Source organism: Sinocyclocheilus rhinocerous, unplaced genomic scaffold, assembly GCF_001515625.1.
Source record: "Sinocyclocheilus rhinocerous isolate Xijiao unplaced genomic scaffold, SAMN03320098_v1.1 scaffold3470, whole genome shotgun sequence".
NCBI classification, from domain to species: domain Eukaryota; kingdom Metazoa; phylum Chordata; class Actinopteri; order Cypriniformes; family Cyprinidae; genus Sinocyclocheilus; species Sinocyclocheilus rhinocerous.
This window is the reverse complement of record NW_015655997.1, coordinates 308,424-322,437: the sequence shown is the minus strand read 5'-3', so window position 1 is coordinate 322,437 and position 14,014 is coordinate 308,424. Positions and strand designations below refer to the sequence as shown.

Here is a 14,014-nt window from a genome sequence, read left to right as displayed (position 1 = left end):
CCACAGCCTTTGGGTTACAAGTCCGACTCTCTAACCATTAGGCCACGACTTCCCCCAATACTTAAAAATGTAATTTATTCCTGTGATGGCAAAGCTGAATTCTCAGCAGCCATTACTCATGTCTTCAGTGTCACATGATCCTTCAGAAAGCATTCTAATATGTAGATTTTAATCAGTGTTGAAAATATTATTTTTGTCGAAAATGTGATATATTTTTAAGGATTTTTTTAAATATCAAGTTCAGAAGAACAGCATTTTCTTGAAACAAATAATTTTGTAACAATGTAGAAGTCTTTACTGTCACTTTAGATCAATTTAATGTAGTTGACAGCATATGTAACTTAATGAAGTTTACTGTTTACTAAAAAATGCTGGGGGGTTTTGTAATGGAAACATATTTCAGAATTGTTTATATTGTTCCAAGTACCTTGAGGTACCATGTAAAAATGGCATTTTCAAATGTCAATCATTTAATACCATTGTATATATTAAAAACTTTGTATTACAATAATTTTATACCATGGTACCACCACGGTCCTATGGTTGTGATGCTATTATGCTATTATCTAATAGGCTAATATGTGTGTGTGTGTGTGTGTGTGTGTGTGTAAAATGCTGGGGGGTTTTGTAATGGAAACATATTTCAGAATTGTTTATATTGTTCCAAGTACCTTGAGGTACCATGTAAAAATGGCATTTTCAAATGTCAATCATTTAATACCATTGTATATATTAAAAACTTTGTATTACAATAATTTTATACCATGGTACCACCACGGTCCTATGGTTGTGATGCTATTATGCTATTATCTAACTAATATGTGTGTGTGTGTGTGTGTGTGTGTGTGTGTGTGTGTGCGAGCTTGTGTGTGTTTTTGAGTGAAAATCACAGTCACAGCTTATAATCACTTTTAGAGTGAACTATACTAACATCATTTGACATTTGTCGAGACATGCCTATATTTACCAGCAGCCAGGTGTTCACATGCCTGAGGAAAATATTACATAAATAATATAGTAAATCAGAACCTTTATTGAAGAAAAGAGAAACGAAAATTAATGTGTTCTCTGCCCCTTTGGTCAACTTTTAAACTTGTAGCTTATTGAACTTCCAATTATTCTACACAATTATGGATTGCTAAATGATGAAAATACAAACGGTTTAGAAACCCAACATCATAACGTGGATTGGTAAATTTGGTAGGCTACATTACATTACTTCTCCGATGGATCTAGTTTTGCATATTTAGTACCTTGCACACAAACAGTCCACACATGATTGAAAGATGGTGTAAAGGCCGCGTGCTTTAGTGTCCCGTGCCCATTTCACAGCGTCCTGCCCTTTATCAGTTTTATTTCCATCAGAACCAATTCAAAACGAAACACAGACACACGACTCATTGAAATATCCCTGTCATACTTACGGTTAGTTTCTGTAATGATGTTACAATAGTCCGCATCTGTAAACACGTGCACGCGCAGCCTTCATATCTGTTCCCAGAGCTGCTCAACCAGAGAGCCCAGACCCCTCTCTGTGAAGCCCAGACCCCTCTCTGTGAAACAGACCGATCTGCAATCAGTTTCCATACCCTGCCTGTCTCTGCATCTGTGCAGCTGTTTACGATCCAAACAGGGGCGTTTCTTTTCAAGGTTTCGGTCTCGCTGGGCGTTTAGTGCCACCCATCGGTTCATATGGGGCACTGACATTTGGAAATGTGTTTGGGAGAGAGAAAAACTGACATAAAATTGGCGCCTGTTCATTTTAAAACACATTCAGGTGTCTCAATTATCAGTCTCTATTTACCCACAGAATTTGTGAGAAATATAACTGCATACAATTTTATATTTAGTCTTGTCAGGTGCACACTCGTGTGTTTTTATAAACTAAATTGATGACTGAGCAGTCTTCACCAACTTCACAAAACCAAACAGTATATAATAATGTCATAATAAGCAGTGTGAACTCCTCAGACTATCTCCTTCAGTTATTATGAATTACACATCATCAACAACAACAGGAAAAAGCTGGTATACAGAAAAAGACCGTTTTTGTTCTGTTTCAGTAATCAATCAGCATCATAGCCTATCCAAAGCTATTCAAAACTTTTTCAGAACTCTTTCCCCAAAATATAAATAAACTATGGGCTGACATGACAGCTGTGAGGACAAACATGAAATGGACGTTATAGAATATAATTGGAGCAGAAAGTAAACGCAACCCTTGAAACATGGAGTCATTACGGTGGACTGCTGCAGTCTGTACTGTCTCTGACTTTATAATAGGGTAGTTTTTATCCTATTGTACCATCTGTGAACTCTGCATTTCATCTCAGACGGGTAATAGGCCTATGTGTTGTGACAGCACAATGAGCTGATCAGTAGACTCACTGCAATATGTCTGAATGTTTTAGTAATCCTCTGTGAAAAACAAACAGTTTTAATGTCTATTCTTCTTTTTTTTTTTTTTTTAAAGAAAATAATGTTTCTAATCTGATGATTACAGTGGGTATTAATTAATAACTTACTACAGTTTTAGTAAAAGCATTACTTAAATACAAACAGTGCATAACAACCTTTTTATTAGCGCATACAAGTAAGGATCAAAGGCTTTTACAATAAACTTACAAAAAATGACTTCTTTACAGTGTTTTTTATCAGCTTGAAGGTGACTCTTGAATGAACTCAAAAAGGTGACTCTCTTATTTTTATTGAGGAAACTATCCCCAGAATAAAGGCAATTTTTAACCCTGGCTTAATCCTTTTTACTTTCACACCAGTCATTTTGAAAAGGAATGGGTTATTACTTTTCAATTTGCGAAATGGAGCCCAATAGCTACTGTGTGTCTGAAACAATAAGGTGCTAGAATGATACAACGAGTTGTTTAACAATAGATACATTTTAAACAAAATAATGATTGAGAAAGATACAGATTAAATGAACATTTTTTACAGATGGACAAGCTATATAGCTCACATGCGCATTGCATGCTATATGTTAACCTAGTAAATATGCCAATAAGAACAAAACCCAGGATTTAAAAATGTGCAATGGGAAATCTTGAACCCTAACTATCCAGAATTAAAATTTGAGCAGTGAAAAAGAAAACTACCCTAGGTTAACCATTGCAAGCCATTCATAGCTTTCTTATAATGTGATGAATTTCAGATGGTTAGAGGATTTGTAAGGAGCCCCTCAAGTGACATGAAGGTAAATAAAATGAGAAGGAAGGGGAAAAAATCATATTTCAATGCTTTTGCGCTCCCCCGAGAAACTTTGCGTTCGCTCGCAAAACCTTTTGTAATGGAAATATGAAATATGAGATGGGATGAAAAACTGTAGGCTACTGTATTTCAGCGAGCTGCGAGCGAGCGCAAAGTTTGTCGGTGGATAGTTTCTCGGGGTAGAGACCACAAAAGCATTCTTCCTCCCTTCCTATTTGTTCCATCACAGTGTCCCCGTAAATTTACACGCATATCATTAAATATATTGCATAACAGGTAAAAGTGATCATGTAACATCTTGGCATGCTATATTCCAACGAACGCTGCATGATCTACCGTCGGCCGATGCCGCAACTTTTGTCTGCACTTGGGTGTAACGCCAAAGCTGGTGACCATCAAGACATGCGCTTTACAGAGATTAACATGACGCTCTAGCCGTTGAGTGACTTGCTCCAAAGCCTCTAAGTGCTCCAGGGAGTCTACCTCAAACGTTTGCCATAAGTCAACTGCAAAATACATCACACAAATAGCATAGTAATTATTGATAGGACACATTATGGAGTTTAAGCAGAACCATAAACAACCCTACAGTTTTCTATCCTACTGTATTTAATTACTTAATGTACATAAGCAAACATATTAACCCTTACATTCACGGGTCCATTTTCCAGGGTCCAACATCAGATGATGCTTGGCATGTTCCAACTCTCGCCTGAGAGCATTATACTTGAGCCTCACCTCTGCTATTCTCTGCTGTCGATGCTCCAGGAATTTCAGCTTTGCACTAAAGAGGACTATACCCTGAAAACGTGGATGACAAAATGTAAGTTTGCCTCCATATAAAATGTGAGTGACCTGAAATTAGCATTTGGCCTACCATTACACCACAGGTTTTTATATTAAAGTAATAATAGTTTTTCTATAACACATATACAAACAGTCTTTTAAAACAAAATCAAACACTGTATTCAGCTATCTTCAGTCTAATTCAAATCTTGTCCCACAAAGCCATCAAATACACAGATACACTGAATTACACACTGTGAAATTTATTTAAAACAATACGACCATGACCGCTTACTACAATGAATGAGCAACTATACATTTTACTCTGCAACATAATACTACTACATAAACTAAAGTGAAAAAAGAACACAAAAAGAAAGAAAAAAAAGAACATACATTCCTGAACATACAGTTTTGGTTTTGTGATAACAATATTGTTTTGATTAGATTAAGCACCATTTGAGAAAAAGTATCTTTACTGCTTTGAAAAAATTGTATTTGAAACATTGTATATAAGAGAACACAACATTGTCAAAATTTCCTGAATATGTACAATCCATTGTTGAATGAAAACGTCTCAGGTTACTTATGTAACCATGGTTCCCTGAGTTGCGCATCGCCTCGATGTTGGCATAACTTGTATGCTGGAATCGATGGATGCGTGAGGAAAAAACGGCCTCTTCCATTCCTTCTCAATCTTTATATGAAAAACAGGAAGAAAGGAAGGCTCACCTGAGCTGGAGGGTTATGGCCAGAAAAATAACGTTCATCGAGATATTTCGCGACGTCACTTTCTTCACCCGCTTTACGGCAAGTAAAGCCTCGCCGTGGCGCGATCCATAATTTCCAAAAGCTCATCATACGCAGGGCAGGAGGATTGGGAAGGCTCAGCCTCAGCTTCTTTGCCCTCCTCAGCTATTTCCTGCTTTTGCTGGGCTGATCCCAGCAGAGCACTGGCCCCTGAATCAGATAATGTTAATGAAATAACATCATCCTCCGGCGGCTCACTCTCGTGCACAGCCGACGATCGCAAAAGGGAAACCCCCCTTCAAACTCATCGGCCAGATTCACCTGCGATCCCCACGAGCTCATTCCCTTCCGTGCCTCAGCAGCGGCGGGTCCTGGATCGCGGGAAGCAGATGGCTGCCCCTCTTTCCTCGAAAAGAGAGACAAATGAGAGCGGAGGTTTTTTTTTGTTTTTTTTTTGAAAACGCTCGCAGTGCACGCCGATTGCCCCCTCGGAGACATTGCGTGCGTGCTCTTTGCCCAAACAAACAACGCATAGATCGTGTGTGTCATCAGATGTTAAACAACGTCAACACGGATGCACACATCCTTAAATGCTTTGCTAGTGCTCGCCATAATGAGATGAATAGACATCATTCTTACCACAGAAATGCACGCTTCAAACAAAACAGTCAATGAAGACGAAGAAGAGAATGATGTGTAGCTCCCGGCGCCTATTTATACTATAGTCGCACCGGTAGTGACGTCATGGCTGTCGCCGGCCAACGAGTTGGTGTTTTTTCAATGTATGCTTCAGACACGGGTCATGACGAGGCGTTCCCCCATAGCGACCCCTAGAGGACGCAGTTCGAAGTTCCCATGAAAGGGAACTTAAATAAATTGTTGAATGAAAACTATACAAATAACACATTTGAAAAACAAAATAATGTAAAATATTTCCTAAATTTTCAACAAAATGTTGCATATTCTTCAGAAATTGAATTTTTTTAAATAAATAATATAAAATCACATTTATTCTGAATCAATATCTTGTATCTAGTTTGGGTCAGAGTTTAAAAAACAAACAAACAATGCTTTTAAGTTTTGAGAAATTAGTCTTAAGACTGGAATACACTACATGACTTTTAAAATCATTATAAACAAGCTCGCGCCAAAACTCTGACTGCTTTGACTTTTGAACTAACGCTCTCCTCCGGACTGCAAATCAGGGTAAAAATCTAGGTAAAAGTCGTGTTAGATATCCCAGCCTTTACTTTTTAGAAAGCAGTGTTGCAAGTCAAGTTAATTGGCTAAATAACAGATTTTTGTGTCTAAGCAATTCAGAAAACTGTAAGAGTTGAATCAAGCACTACCAATTTAATGGACCATACAAAGACAGCAGTTTGTAAATGAAATACAAAGCAGACAGACAGACAATTTTTTTCATTGACACATTTTGAACCTCACCTTGTTCCCTGCCCCACCTCTCTTCTGTACGCCATCTACATTATCAATCTCATAGACTTTAATTTCATAAGAGTCGGAACCACCCCGATCCACCCGGTGCGTTTTGGGCCCACTGACAGATCTCTTCAGCGACAGGAGGTTGTCTTGGGATGGACGTCTTAGACTGGACCCTGTGGACAAAGACAAGTGAAGACCATATTGTTTTTTTATGCCAGAATGCATTGATTTTTTTAAAATCCTTACCTATGTTGGTTCTTTTCTTTGTACTTCTCATGCCTTTAGCAGCACCAAGCGAGCAGCTCTGATCGCTGATGGAGTTGTGCGTTGAACTGCTGCTGATTGTAGCTTCACTGTCTCTAAGCATGCTTTCATAGCCGCTACTGACCATACTGCTCCTGTTATAGAGTAAAGCCGTTTTACACATGGCAGGAGGCAGCTCTCCACTGAGAACACTGGTGGTATCACTGGCATGGCCGCTGCAATGGTGTGGTGTCCGTGGAGCTGTGATCCGGCTATATGGGGACGGCAATGTGTGAACGAAAGGTTTCATCGTCCCCAGTTCCTCACATTCATCTAAATCAGACCCACCTTGACTAAAAGCAGAAAGCGTGTCTCTACTGCTTCTTAAAAGCTCAGCTCTTCCTTTCCGGACTGCACCGGGTGACTTCAAACCACTGTTGTCTTGACTTCGGGATAGGGAGAGTGTTGACCAGGAGCTTTGGCTGACAGGTGCTCCGTTAGGAGAAAAGCTTGAGCTCCTGTTGATTGAGTGTCTAGTGGGTTTGGGGGACAAGATTGGCATCTTGTGGATCTTTGAACTGGGCATGAATTTATTAACAGATGTGCTCTTAGAGTGACCGTTTTTAGATGGTCGGGTTGCATCATTGGCATCATGCATTGGGAAGAACCGTGGAACCCTCCCGAGACTCTGACTAGCTCGACACCTTACAAAGTCCTCAAAGTCTTCTTTAAAACCTAGAGGGCTGGGTTGAGCTGAAATGTAATCTTCATCTAAAAGGCCTTTCGGAGCCATATCGATGAAAGCAGTCTCTTCGAGGAACTTGCTTTTAAGTCTTGAGCTAGAATTACCTTCCAAGCTTCCTGTTAAGCGCCCGCTCTTACTATGATCCCAAGTTTGGCTCCTACCGGATAATGCTCTCCGTTTTGCATTAAACAACTTGCTGCTCTCCTCAAAATGAGATTTAGTGTTGGTCTTAGTTTCAGTAGCCAGGTATAGCATTGCACTTCCGGCTATTCCAGATTCTTCTTTTGTCTCTTTTCTCTTGAGATTGGGACTATTTGTTGACGTTGATGGCATATTGTCTTTGGTCCATTCCACAAGACTGTCTTTCTTGGTATACTGTTTCTTCTCGTAAGTTTCTCTTGGACTATGTGGGTTCTTTTGTTCTGTTTTCATGTGAGGGACATCCTTGACGTCTCTCTTGTTGTTTTGGCATATCCAGCTCTGCTCAGGTTTAATTTCACAAGCATATTTTCTAGACTTGGAGACCTCACAGGGAGGGTCAAGTTTAACAAAGGCTCCTTTACGTATCTCCTTCACATCTTCAGTCAGGGGCACCTCAGACCAAGTATCATGTTGCGGCAGGTTTTTCGAATCAATGAAGTCGCTTGCCTTGTCAATATGTGCATTGATTTTTGTGTGTTTTACAGCTGCATCTGATGAGGCCGTGGAGACTTCATTCTCTGAAATTTGTGTATTAGAGTCGGAACTATAAAAACTCGCTATTTGTTCTTCACCTATGCTGCCGATAATCCTGACAGACTGACTTCCTGGTGTTAAAGCCTGGAGAGAGTGCGACTCATGAATACTTAATATTTGTGCCTTTCCTTGCTCAGTGGCCCCATTTATTGTTACCTCCTCAACCACGGTATAGACAAGCTCATCATGTCCATTAAGATCCAGCGGCTTCTGAACAGTCACAGTGATAGTGGCCCTCATCTCTCTCTGTTTTTTTCCTGTACAATGTGGAATGTCTTCATTCAAAGAGGCAGAAACAGCCGGTGGGGAGCTCAAACTAGAAGATAGGGATGATGAAAAAGAAGAGGATGAGGTAGATCTCGGAGAACTCTTGCCGATGGGAGAAATTCGTGTCTCAGATTGCATTGTAGAATCATCCAATATTCTCATTTTACCTTGGTCTTCCAATTTCAAAGATCGTGCAGTGGGCATCACATTCATTATTTTATTATGAAGCTTAGATTTGCTAGGAGATTGGCTAGACAGCATGGGATCAATCGGTTTGACGACATCTAACTGTGGCAGACATTTCTGAATAATCTGAGAATTGGCGGTACTTGGAGTTTCTTCACTGTTGTGAATTATCGCAAATGTTTTTGAGGTGTTTCCTTGTCTGGTACTATTGGATTCTCTGTTGTTTGATGCTTGAATGTCCATTGAATTGGACAGCTTCTCGGTTTGGCTTAAGTGAGGTGATTTGCTCATAGCGTTCACTTCCTGATCTTTGCATAGATCCGATTCTGTTCCGTCTATGTTTCCCAGTCGATTCTGGAGTTCTGCAAATGTGTTGCACTTCAGACACTCAAAATCTGATTTATCTTGCAATATTGTAGGTGTTGACTCTTCTTTAGCCTTTTCTTTTGATATCTGCTTCATGCGATTGGCAATTGGTGGAGAGATTTCACAAAACTTCATCAGCGAGAGCTTCTTGGACTCCAATTTGCTCTTGAGTAAAGATGGAATAATAGGCAAAACCTCTCTGCTTCTATTTGTAACTTCTTTATCTAGGAGGCCAGAAGGATCCACAGAGATAATGGTATCACAAGACGTATCACTCCCAGGGTAAAATGCTGGATCACTAGAGAAACCAGGAGAGGAGAGATCTTGATCCAGTGTCCCTGTAGATTGGAATCTTAGCTTAGTGGAATGATTAAATTTCCTCTCGTTGCCTAAGCTTCTTCCTCCAGGCGAGCTTGAGGAAGATTTCTGAAAAAAAAAAGCAAAAATGAAAAACTTAGCTTAAATTCACAGAACTTGAAAAGTGGAGAGCATGTCCATAATTCAAAAAATAAATAAACGGACATGTTATAACTTATATGAGATATATAATATTATATATAAAGGATTTATATAAAAAGTAAAGCATGGTCTAAATGAACAGAACCTGAAAACTGGTGAGCATGTCTATAAGCATACCCTTATCTTCTTTTTCTGACTTCGCATTCGAGTCACCGTCTGCATCGTACAAAGGCTTTCTGTAAGGTCTTCAGACAAGGTGGATATATGGGCAATAATTGTGGTGGAGCAGTTGACATTGCTCAGAGAGTCTTGCAAAAGCATGGCTAATTTACTTCCCCTGTAATGAAGAAATTATCACTGATAATTACATTTACTTAATTGCTTTTTACTTAATTAAATTACTGTGCTTTATTTTCATATACTATTAGTAATTCCCTACGTTTATAATTGAGATATACATAGTCATACCTATTAGGGATGTGATTATGTCTGTTGAGATTGGCTGTGATAAAGTTTCCAAGCTCAGCAAGGCAGACTCCACAGTTGCTTTCTTCCCTCTCCCCCACACAGCTCCCTAAATCAATCAGGCTCAGCTTGCTTTGATCCACATTCACTGAGGAAAGTATATATTTTAATAACACCAGAAATTTCAAAAATAATATTAAAGAAATATAAACAATTTTAAGAAAAAGGTCATATCATAAATGCAAAACAGCCATTTTTAATATGCTAAAAACAGAAACGTATGAAATTTCACTCTCCTGGATCAGTATTGTGTGAGAAATGTCATCTAATAGGCCTTTGTATATCCAGATCTGTACTGAGAATCTGCTCATACATATCTCTATATTAGAGCATGAAAAAGCAATTTAACTCACTCCCGGATTTGGTGCTGCTTCCTATGTGCTGTTGGCGAACATGGAGGGTGAAGAACATGTGACAACAATGTGGTGGTCTCCCTCCACTGTCCACCATCCCACTGCGAGATGCAAGAGCTGCATCTAGTAGGAAAGTTGCTCTTTCTGGAGTTGGAGCATTTAGTACACTGTGGTTGCAAAGCTGGAATTAAGAAAATTCAATAATGAGACTCTCAAGTAAATGGGAATGTCTCAATTAACATATCAATGAGTATGTATTCAATTTGTATTGATTGCTCATGAATATTTAGTATATAAATGTCATGCAAAACGTTGTTTTAAGGAATATTCTGGGTTCAGTATAAACTAAGCTCAATCAACAGCATTTGTGGCATAATCCACAAAACTTTAAAATGCTCACTTTTCAATAGTACATACAGTTTAGCTAAAGATGCAAAGTCTGTGTGTGTTAACATGATTTTATTTGACTAATTCTGTATTACAAACAAATTTTCAATGGCCATGACAATGGACCACCAAAAACTTAAAATAACTGTTAAAATTATGCTTTAAATGGAACAAAAATTGACCCTGTTCATTTCCATTATATGGGCCTAACTTATACTGTTTAAAGAAAACTAACGATGATTAAAAATAATTTTTTTAAGTCATCAACATTATCCCACAATTGCTGTGGATTGTGCGTAACGTGTGCTGTACCTGGAATATTCCTTTAAATGATACATGAGCATTGCATAGGCTTGAATTTAAACTCGGCTGAGGCTTTTCCATCACCCATCTAACTTTTATAGGGAAATTTTCCAAGCAACTGTGCCCTCAGGTTGTAACACACTATTTTTTGCAAAGCTGCTTTGGAACAATATTTGGAACAATATAAAAAGCGGTGCACAAATAAATGGAAATTCAAAATAAAGTCCAGATATTAGAACAAAGGAAGTGTGATCGACACTTGCCTGGGTCTTCTTGCAGTTGTCTGTGTCAACATCAGAGAGTAAATCCCTGATGGCATTGTTTTCCCCACAGACCTCTACAGCTGACACGGAAACTGAGATGTTTGCCCATGTCTTGTCTTTCTTCCTGTTAATGAGCTTGAAAAGCCAAGATATAGCACAAGGAATGACTCCAAGGCTTTGAGTGCAACCATCGTGGCCAATCATTGTGTAAGACATTCCTGTAAACCGAAAGAAAGTGAGAATGCCATTTTTTATAACAAATCCCCATTTGGCAAAAAATCCCATGAAGGTTTTGCACAATAAATCGTCTTTTAGACAAAAAAAAAATCACTAAGTGAAATATGCTTCAATACGTGGCGAATGACTTTACAAACTGGGGTGTAAAATGCGTTGTGGCAATGTCACGACCAATTAAATGTAAAGCACTTTACTGGCAGTTGGGCATGGGCCGGTTTAAAAGATTTATGATGTCTGGCTGGGAGCCAAGGGCCAACTTGGAGGCTGGGTAATTCAATCTAGCTTATAGAGAATGATGTCATACTCCAAATGCCATGTAGAGACTCTTGTCATGATTTTGGGTGGATAACAATTAATAACCGTAAAGGTAAATGACCTGTGATGACCCACTGTGTAGCCTCTATGCCGTCCCTTGAAGTAACAACGTTTAATCCACATTCATTGAGAGGCTCCACAAGTCGCACACTGTGGCAAAAAAACATATGTGAATCTGAACCTTTTTGTGTCAACACCATGGGACGCAAAGTTATGGAAGCCTGTTTGCCTCAAGAGTAAAAAATGAAAAGATCATTTTGAGATGAAGTTTAAAATAAAACAAAGACAGGCTGCCGTATATAAAGTCACACTGTGCGTTATGAAGATTCAAATATGAGAAATAAGGTCTACAATTATGAGATTAAATATCATAATGCAAGATATTAAGCTACACTGTGAGATGTATAAAGTCGTTTACGTTACAAGCTATCAGAATTTCATCTTACTTTTTGGCCATATAAATAACAACAACAGCGCCAAATTGCATTTTGTCCAGTTTGGGCCTCTGAATAAAATGGAGGAGCTATTCCAATTTTATTTCAAGCGTGAGCGCCATAATCTCACTACATCTAAATATATGAGCCATAAAAGTCTGATGTGTCAAATATGATACAAAATATAAAACACACATGCAATATATATGACCATTATTTCATATGTCATGCTTTATAGGTTTAAAAAAGATTTTAATATCACTCACTTACCCACACTGGTTTGTCCAAAGCTTAGGATGCAACCATCAGCTCCTAAAAGCACAGACTGGAGCACTTCACACAAGCTGTTCTCACAAACTTCTGCCTGAAAAATAATACTTCAACTTGTTCTTTTTTTCTCTCTTTTTTTATGACAACACTGTTTCATCATTTGTCAGTTGAACTGAACATAAATTATATGTACATTTCAAGGACCTTTCACATGGAATCTGTCTCCTGGGATGTGGAATTATTTATCCAAATGTGCATCTAACACTGAGTGAAATCAGCTCAGTTGATTGTACTGGATCAGAATATCCAGATATTGGATATCTGCACTCAGATGTGACCAAATCTGAGAGTGTTGCGGATGTTTGGATATTATGACTCAGATGGGCTCCAGACAAGTAGACAGATCAGTTTTCACATCATAAGACAGAAATAACAAAGCAGTGGCCCTGACCTGGGTTGAATCAGGGCCAAAGGCAGCATCAAAGGTGAAGGTCTTTGAGGAGACTGTAGTTCCAGCAGTCTGTCTCTGAGGGTTGAAGGTGGGTACATTCAGCACTGTGATCTGTTTCTTGTGCAGGTCCAGTTTGAAAGAGTAGGACTGAGACGGGTCAGACATTGGAACCGAACACACTCGCAGCATCACTTTGACCTAGAATTGGGGGAACAAACCCAAAACAATATACTAATTGGATATTACATATAAATATAAAATATTTTTAAATGTACATAAAATATATATATATATTATTTTAGTTTAGGGCTTAAGGCCTACATTAGAGGATAAGACCTGTGAAAGAAAGCCAAACCACTGTGGTCAATGTTGAAACCTACGCTAATGCAGTGTTGATCATAGGGATAGTGAATGCTTTATGATTTAATGCTCTCTATCTATATTGTCAAACTTTTACTGAGACAAAAAATGTCCTTGTTCCTATAACTATAACCATAACAGTGATATTTAAGACTTAAAATATCCCCCTTTCTATAAGCATGAAGTCACTGAACACACATCTAAACCGGGTTTAGGTTAATGCTTTGTCTGATATCTAATGCATTTGTCCACTGATCAATTATCTTCTCTGTCCTGAGTCTGTCAAATCATATTTACACGAAATGAATTATTTAAGAATCCATTATCTCTGCTACAGTTGCTGGATGTGCAGTGCTGAGTGCGATCTAGCTACCAGGTGCTACCCTGAAAGCGATATAATTTGAAACTCAAGACAAGTCCCATCAGTGTGAACTGTGGAGAGTGAAGTCAGGGCGGGAACCGAACACACTCGCAGCATCACTTTGACCTAGAATTGGGGGAACAAAACCAAAACAATATACTAATTGGATATTACATATAAATATAAAATATTTTTAAATGTACATAAAAAGTGATCAATCCCAGTTGGCAAACATATTTATTTTCAAATATATATATATTAAAATATTTTTAAAAATGACAAAAAATATATTTTGCTAATACAGATTTTAAAATATATTTACTATATATTTTCAAGACATTTAAGTTACTTATATCTAATTGTATATTTTTTTGTCCATCATTGTAAATACATTAATATTGGCCTAAATATATATATATTTAAAAAACATTTATTACTTGCTCCTTGAATAACATTTTGTAATATATTTGGCATGTGTAGGTTTAAATATAAGGTTCAATTATATTTAGACCTTAATTGTATGTAAAATACACACACACACACACACACATAAAAT

General features: G+C 38.1%; 2 protein-coding genes across 2 annotated transcripts in view; both read right to left on the bottom strand.

The window, feature by feature from the left end:
- LOC107719106 (consortin-like) overlaps positions 1-1,550 on the bottom strand; it is a 12,412-nt gene extending 10,862 nt beyond the window's left edge. The window contains exon 1 of the mRNA XM_016526441.1: positions 1,425-1,550. The gene's annotated coding sequence lies outside the window, so the exon portion shown is untranslated. The remainder of the gene's footprint in view (positions 1-1,424) is intronic.
- Positions 1,551-3,528: 1,978 nt separating this feature from the next.
- Positions 3,529-14,014, bottom strand: part of LOC107719102 (kinesin-like protein KIF26B) — a 23,852-nt gene continuing 13,366 nt past the window's right edge. The window contains exons 6-15 of the mRNA XM_016526438.1: positions 12,738-12,935; positions 12,287-12,380; positions 11,031-11,248; positions 10,078-10,258; positions 9,668-9,812; positions 9,377-9,536; positions 6,445-9,166; positions 6,202-6,371; positions 3,873-4,023; positions 3,529-3,728 (exon numbers count right to left, since the gene is read on the bottom strand). Coding sequence (XP_016381924.1) covers positions 3,529-3,728; positions 3,873-4,023; positions 6,202-6,371; positions 6,445-9,166; positions 9,377-9,536; positions 9,668-9,812; positions 10,078-10,258; positions 11,031-11,248; positions 12,287-12,380; positions 12,738-12,935 — 4,239 coding nt within the window. The remainder of the gene's footprint in view (positions 3,729-3,872; positions 4,024-6,201; positions 6,372-6,444; positions 9,167-9,376; positions 9,537-9,667; positions 9,813-10,077; positions 10,259-11,030; positions 11,249-12,286; positions 12,381-12,737; positions 12,936-14,014) is intronic.